Raw genomic sequence first — 8,059 nt, 5'->3', positions numbered from 1 at the left:
CTCGCCGCCCCTGCCCTGACGCGCGCCGCCCCAGCCCTGCCCCGACGCGCGCCGCCCCGGCCCGCCCCGTCGTCGCCGTGCCCTGCCCCGCCCCCTTCGTCGCCGTCGCCCCCTGCCCCGAGCGCGCGCCCCTGCCCCGTCCACGTCATTGCCGTCGCCATCCTCGCCGCTGACCCCGCGCCCCTGCCCCGATCACCTTGGTCCGGCCGGCGCCCTCCCTGTCCTATATATGCTTGTTTTTTCATGTATATATGCTTGTTTTTTTCATATATATGATGATATATATATATGCTTGTTTTTTTCATGTATATATGCTTGTTTTTTTCGTATATATGATGATGTATATGCTTGTTATCATAATTGTTTTTGTTCATATATATGATGATTTTTATATAGAATATGATGTTTTTTTGTTCATAGATGATCATATATATGATGTATGCATGGATGTGGATGAAATGAGATGAGATGATATGTGTTTTTTGTTGGAGAAGAAAACATTTTTTCCATGCAAAAGTTACATTTTTAGAAAAGTTTTATATATAGCTAGGAAAGGAAGAAGAAGAAAAAGAATGAGAGGAAAAAGGAAAATAAGAAGAGGAAGAAACGAGAAGAAGAGGAGAGGAAGAAGAGGAGAAATAAATAAGAAGAAGAAAAAAGAAGAAAAAGAAGAGGAGAAGAAGAAAGGAATAGAGGAGAAGAAGAAAAAATAGAATATTCTATTTTCTCTTGTTCTCCTCTATTTCTTTCTTGTTCTCCTCTTTTTTTTATTCTTTTTTTTCTTCGATCTTCTCCTCTATTAATATCTTCTTCTCCTATTTTTATTTCTTCTTCGTCTTCTTATTTTTTATCAGATATGTCGTTGTCGATATACCCTGTGTCCCGATAACTTCAACACGAGGGGGGTGGGTTCGACCTACCCCCTCCCCGATAATATTATTTTCGCATGTATGTATGCAAAAGTTACATTTTTAGAAAAGTTTTATATATCTAGCTAGGAAAGGAAGAAGAAGAAAAATAATGAGAGGAAAAAGGAAAATAAGAAGAGGAAGAAAGGAGAAGAAGAGGAGAGGAAGAGGAGAGGAAGAAGAGGAGAAATAAATAAGAAGAAGAAAAAAGAAGAAAAAGAAGAGGAGAAGAAGAAAGGAATAGAGGAGAAGAAGAGAAAATAGAATATTTTGTTTTCTCTTCTTCTCCTCTATTTCTTTCTTATTCTCCTCTTTTTTCTTCTTATTTTTTTCTTTAATCTTCTCCTCTATTAATATCTTCTTCTCCTCTTTTTATTTCTTCTTCGTCTTCTTATTTTTTATCGGATATGTCGTTGTCGATATACTCCCGATAACTTCAACACGAGGGGGGGGGGTTCGACCTACCCCCTCCCCGATAACTTATACCACGGGAGCACCCCCGGCCCTCTCGCTCGACCAAAACTCTCGAGGACACCCAAACCCTAGAAAAAAACGATGTCGGTCTCCTACCCCCTCCTGCCGCGCCCCTACCCTTGAAGCGTTGCCGAGGCCACCCCAAACCCGGAATAAGCTAGGTCTACGTTTGCAACTAATATATCCACATGCTGTCATGTTTTTGTAATAATTGCCATGTTGTAATATTTGCAGAAACAATGGAGTTCGGATGAGACGAGGAACAAGAACAAGTGTTGGGGGACATAATCTTAGCTGGAGGTGATGTCATGTCGTATCTTAACGACAATGATGGTCTGGAAGCAGAACATGGTGAAGAAGAAGCAATCTACAGTGATCGAAGCATGGAGGAGGAAACACATGATTATGATGGCTCCGGTGACCCAATGCTGGTGCAAGAAGGAGCCCATGGTGACGGCTCCGGTGACCGAACAGAGTCCGACCAGGTAAATATATTAGTTAAGCCTGTGATGACTAGCTAATTGATGCATTCATTGTTTTGGTATGTACACATATTAATTAACTCTCATCTAATTCTTCTTTTTTCTAGCCCTCCGGATCGAGCATAACTTCGGTAAAGAGACAAGGCCCGAAGAAAAAGTTGCGTTCGGATGAAAGGTTTGAGATCACAGAAATCGCACGCGATGGCATGCCGATTGAACCCATCTAGACAAAGGAAGCATTTTCTGCTCAGTGCGGGGTTCTTGTTAGGGACAAGATCCCAATCAGCATCCAGTAATGGTATAAGCCTAAGAACGAAGACCCTGAGGTGTCGTATGTCAATGATATGCAGAAAGATGATCTTTGGACTGAGCTGAAGGCAAATTTCACCCTACCGCCAGAGGAGGATCCGAAGAAGCCAGTTAAAGAGCAATTAATCAAGTCTCATGCTCTTAAGAAGATGGAAGAGCTATTCAGGAGGTGGAAGAATGAGCTGAAAACGTTTGTCGACAACGAAGAGACACCAGAATTCATCGGCAAATATGAGAAGATCAGAGATCACTGGCCCGCATTTGTGGCCTACAAGACATCAGAAAAGAGTAAGAAGATGTCGGTGACAAACAAGAAAAATGTTGCAAAGAAGAAGATTCACCATCGCACGGGGTCAGGTGGCTACCTCAAAGCCCGGCCTAAGTGGGCCAAGGCTGAGAATGATCTGCTTGATAAAGGGATCGAACCAGAGACAATGAACTGGCCAGACCATTGCCGGACTTGGTTCTTCGGGGCTGGCGGAACCGTGGACCCTGTATCAGGGAAATGCATTTGCTCGGACGAGCAAATGAACATACCAGTCAAGAAGCTAAAGCACTATATTGATGCAACGCAGCAAGGGACGTTCATTCCAGACAGAGAGAATGACGAGCTCACAATGGCCCTCGGGAATCCTGAGCACCCTGGACGGACACGAGGCACGCCAGGCTCCATTCCGTGGAGGGCTGGTTTTCCGGACGCAGGCGGTTACAAATGCCAGGAGAGGAGGAAAAAAATGCAGCAGACCCAAATGCAGGCGCTGCACGCAAGGGTACAAGCGATAGAGGAACGAGAAGCAAATCGCAGCAAACGAACTGCCGAAGCTTCCCCTGAAGCTACCCCGCCATCTCAGCGGAGAAGCAACATGGCTTCCACTGAGCTGCTTCAGCCGAAGCATGTATTGAAGGCTCCTGCCAGCTATCCCGTGGATGCAATCACGGAGTGTCAAAATTGCCACCTTATGACGCAATGGATGAATTTGAAGGTCAAGGAGGCTGTTGGCTCTGTTTTTCCTACGGAACCCAGCACAACTTTTCACTGCCGGCCGATTCCAGAAGGATATGCTAGGGTGATGGTGGATGAAATAACGGAGGGATTTGAGGACCTCCAGCTTGACCACCCTACAGGTGAAGGGGAGACTCGGCTGGGTTCTGCTCTGAAGACTCCATGCCTATGGCAGAAGGAGCTCATCAACCTTCCGAACTGGACGCCTCCGCCTCCTCCTCCTCCGGCGAGTCAGGGCACTCCGCCTCCTCCACCGCCTCCTCCTCCGGCGAGTGACGATCAGGGCACTCGGCCTCCTTCTTCAGCGCGTGGCGGCACTCCGCCTCCTTCTCCGCCTGCGCCGGCGCGCCCGAGCAGCCAGCCTCCTCCTTCTCTGCCTCGTCAGCAAGGGCGGAAGAGAACCACCGCCGCTCCGGCTGCTCCGGCGCGTCATAGTCCTTCTCCTCCTCCTCCTCGTAAGCAAGGAAAGAAGACAGCCGTAGCAGCTCCGTCTGCTCTGCCGGCATCTAGCAGTACAGCCAGAGGCGGGAGGCAATACAGATTCGGTCCTTCTCTGAAGACTCTAGAGAATTTACCATACGAGAGGAGCCCGGAGGAGAATGCCGAGATCGCGCGAGAAGAAGTGAGGAACTTCTTTGAAGGGGTGAAAGCAAAGAAACATCCACCTCTGGAGGAGAAGGTAGATCCGGTGAAAACGAAGCGCACTCTGGCTACCCTAAAAAAACCAGCAAAGTCTCCGCCGAAAGGCAACTATGAGCGCATTATTGAAAAGTCATTTGTTGAAGTGGAGCGGTCGGGAAGTACTGTCAGTGATCAAAGGTTAAAAGAACGACGAGATGGGAAAAAAATTCCCCAGCTCGGCAAACAAGCGAACCAATCGTGCCCCCCGCTCAAGGTGCCTACTAATGATCCGAGGATGGTGCCCGGTTATAGCAATCTTGGAGATTACCTGCCTGACGATGTACATTATGAGTTCTTGGAGGTGGAGGAACACAAATACGAGTATGGGAAGCCTCTCGTCAAAGATGAAAGATCTCTAACAATGATGATGCGAAGATTCCATGATTGGTACATGAAAACCTGCAGAGAGTCTGGGGGGAGGAATACTTTGACGCTGAGAATTAGAGAGGAGCATGACCTCGTTGGAATTGAACTGTTGAATGTTCCATTTGAGGAGTTCTTCCAGTTTTTCAATCAAAAGGCCCTCGATAAAGCAACGGTCACTTGCTACTGTCTGTAAGTAGTACTACTTCTGTCATTAAGTCTCTCTATATAGGTCAGCTCTTTCATTGCATGTATTTATAATTATCCTCACTATATTATGCAGATTGAAGATCGCCAAATTAAAGAGAAGACAAATCGGTGATATTGGGTTCATTAACACAAATCTCATAGATGCAACTGAGGTTAAATATCATGCTGACGATACCGAGGCCAACTTGCTACGATCATTGGTAATAAATGAAAACAAAGATATAATACTCTTTCCTTACAACTTCAAGTGAGTGTTACTGTCTTGTGCATATTCGGTTTCCCTTATTAGTCCAGGTTATAGTAAAGTAATTGATGAGTTATGCATGCGTGCATAGGTTCCACTATATTCTCCTAGAGATTAAGCTTGAGCAGGGACTAGTAACCATCTTAGACTCGAGACAAAAAGATCCCGGGACTATGCGGACATGACTCAAATGCTCGAGAAGTAAGTTAAATCGATCATTATCCACCATATCAGCAACTTTGTTCATTTCCTGATATCAATAATTGTTTTCTTTGTCTGGCAGGGTTTGGAGAAAATTCACCAAAAAAGCTCTGGGACTGCCGAAGAAGCTGCAATTTAGACACCCGAAAGTAAGTACTATAGTAACATGTTCCGCGCATCTCCTAGTGATTCAAGCGCTAGTTTCATCAATACCATTTGGCATGCTTGCTTATCAGTTTGATTGACCTCTATTTCTTGTAAAGTGGTTGTGGCAAGAACAAGGGAATGATTACTATGGATACTACGTTTGCGAGTCCATCCGCCACACGACCTGTGAACGAGGGTACTCTGATGAACAATATGAAGTGCGTAAGAAATAATATTCACAATTTTATTTTATTACCATCATTTGTGTTGAGTTTCATTTATTCATATATATATATATACTAGCTAAATACCCGTGCGTTGCGACAGAGTGATAGATATATATTGAGATATTTTTTCTACTATTTGTTTTATTTTTGACCATACGTTGGTAATTACGGTGTCTTCCTAGCATCCAATACATGTTCTTTAGAAGGTCTATCTTGGTCTTTGTCTCTAACCGTTGTACTCCTACTAATATCATTCTTTCTTAATCGTCATGAACCGTATTAGAAGATAGACTCGTTTGTAAAACAATTATAGCAATTTCACGGTGAGTAGATGCTGAAACTTGAGTCGAGCCAACAACGAAAGAAGTATCCACAACATTGTTTCAAGGAAGATGCCAGAATAAAAAGCAGCAAATAGTAAGTGAAATATTAGCTTCCAAAACATATATTTGTTTATTTTTTGTCAACATTTTCCTTTGTAGAATCTTCTATCCTAAGGCTTCTTAAGTGGTTGCTCGTCATGAAGCCTATGAACTAATTCATCTTCACGTAATAGGGTAAAATCTTTGATTTTAAAATCTGGACAACCTTATTTGGACTTCTCAAGGTAGCACCAAAGATGGATGACAAATTCACAAGATTTGGTGGATCAAATTCTTTTATCATCTCAAGGAAGTTACTCTGCTAAGAGAAACAGATAATTGAATAATTGTGGTAATTGAGAAATATTGTTACATGTGTCCTCATATCCTAGAAGAAAGAAAAAGAAATTTGGATTGCTATAGTAGACTCGTCTCGACCATAAGGGTATAAGATGGAGTCTACATTTTCTGTCTCTGTTTGTCATCACTCGGTCCGTCAGGTCTAGCGTTACACAACTGAGAAAAACATGGATTTCTCCAAATCTATTTGCAATCACCGGCTTTATTTTACATAGGGTAAATAAGATGCCTAGAACCTAGAAAATCATTCACTACACACAAAAGTACAATCTTAATTATGAAGAAATGAGGACAGTCAACTAAGCAGAACTGTGATGGTCCGGTGAAAGTTACTGCACGCCAGTTAGTGCATGAGCAAGCAGAAACCACTTGAATGTATATCAAAGTTCCAAGAACTAAAAAAAGGACCATGAAAACACTTCAACACATATACATGCATGTAGACAGTGAGAATCATGCAGAGGATTTCTCAGCAATGTTTGCTTGGACACAGAACTTATAATTCACATAATGCTGATATGCATGATACCTGTTTTGCACACGTCATTTATAGGGAATACTTATTTTTGCACATACATGTGCAGAAACTTTAGCTTGTCTACTAACGTAGCGAAGCTCAGACCTCAAAGGATAGTACACTTCTAGGTACCTCTAGACATTAGTTCATGGCGCATACGTGAGTATCCATGTGCATAGAGTCGAATTTTGTAGAGATATTCATCGCAGGTTACTTCTTGGGCTGGTACCACAATTGCCAGCGGCATTCTTGCTCCTCCATCTCTACTGGGATTAGAGCATTATGGACATAATTCACACACCGTCTAGAATATATCGTCTTCAATTAAACAAATCTAGTGTATATAATGCGAACCATCTATTAATATATTGTCCCTTAAATACCATCCTTGAGGAGCCATGCTACACAAAATGCCATTAAAAACTACACCAACGATAAATAATTGAACATTCTTGACACTAAATGTAGGGAAGCACCACCTGGTCAAATTTTGTTCTTCAGATATTTCTAATAGCACATATTATTGCCAATCTTGACGAATCAATCACAAATGCAATTAACAAATCAGGACCATAATAATTATCAGTACCGTGTTTCTTTTCTGAAACATCTGTTGTCCCTCACATACAAAATAACTGGATTTATGTGGAGCCCGTTAGATGCAATTGTACGTGTAAATTTAAAACATTACTTCTATACCCCCAAAAAATCTGAAACAATTGCATATCAGTATATATTTCATTTGCACACGGTAATGACACTGGAGCACCTCTTCTTCTATGTTTCTGCAAGGATCAAGTAGCACAGATGCATACGTTTGATTACTAAAGCAGATCAAACCCATCAACATTGAGACTGAAAATTACAAAAGACGAGTATGAGACGTTCCACCAAGGGTACGTGTGTGAGTTTGGGAGCTTACCTACTCATGGCCAAGACATCCTCATTTCGAGTGCCCAGCAACCTAGCATTCAAAAAACAAGACAGACCTTCAGCATCAGATACCCTCTACTATAATGTCATGCAATAAGAGAAGTAACATCTGACAAGGTGTGGTACTATACATCAAACTATGCAGGAGCATAGCTGCTGCACCTTCTCCAGGGAAAAGTGCCATGGTTGCAATAAACTCAGATGCTATTTACCGGAAGTTCAGCGTATCTTTGTAAGAGAGTTGAGTATAAAATTTGTGCTAATTTATCATGTCCAGTTTATCCTACCAAAGTGCAGCCCACGAACGTAGGGGCCTGTACCACATAGTAAGAATCTGCAAAGCAATTACATGCATCATGAACAGATCAAGGAAAGGGAATTATGCAAAATCAACCATTAGTCAGGTGTAGTACGAATCAGGAACCAGACATCACGTGTGTACTTCTTGAGAGGAACCATGAAGGCACGTCCATGAGCAAGTTTTTGTGCGGCTTGAAGTCCCAGTGCAACACACAACGTCTCTGCCACACCCTTGTAGAGCTGGCACATCATGATGTACATGCACAACATCACCGGGTCACCAAACACCAGATCAAACACCATTGGCACATTCAACCAAACACCCCGCATGCAAAAAT

At 43.0% G+C, this 8,059-nt stretch overlaps 1 protein-coding gene across 1 annotated transcript; it reads left to right on the top strand.

The window, feature by feature from the left end:
* The first annotated feature begins 2,208 nt into the window (after positions 1-2,208).
* LOC147973463 (uncharacterized) lies at positions 2,209-4,416 on the top strand. Its single transcript, XM_087525011.1, has one exon. It carries the CDS (start codon positions 2,209-2,211, stop codon positions 4,414-4,416), a length of 2,208 nt encoding a protein of 735 aa, XP_087381137.1.
* The last annotated feature ends 3,643 nt before the right edge of the window (positions 4,417-8,059 follow it).

This window comes from Triticum urartu, chromosome 5A, assembly GCF_056163025.1.
Source record: "Triticum urartu cultivar PI428250 chromosome 5A, HENAU_Tu73, whole genome shotgun sequence".
NCBI classification, from domain to species: domain Eukaryota; kingdom Viridiplantae; phylum Streptophyta; class Magnoliopsida; order Poales; family Poaceae; genus Triticum; species Triticum urartu.
The sequence above is the reverse complement of the archived record's forward strand: the minus strand, read 5'-3'. Positions and strand labels throughout refer to the sequence as shown.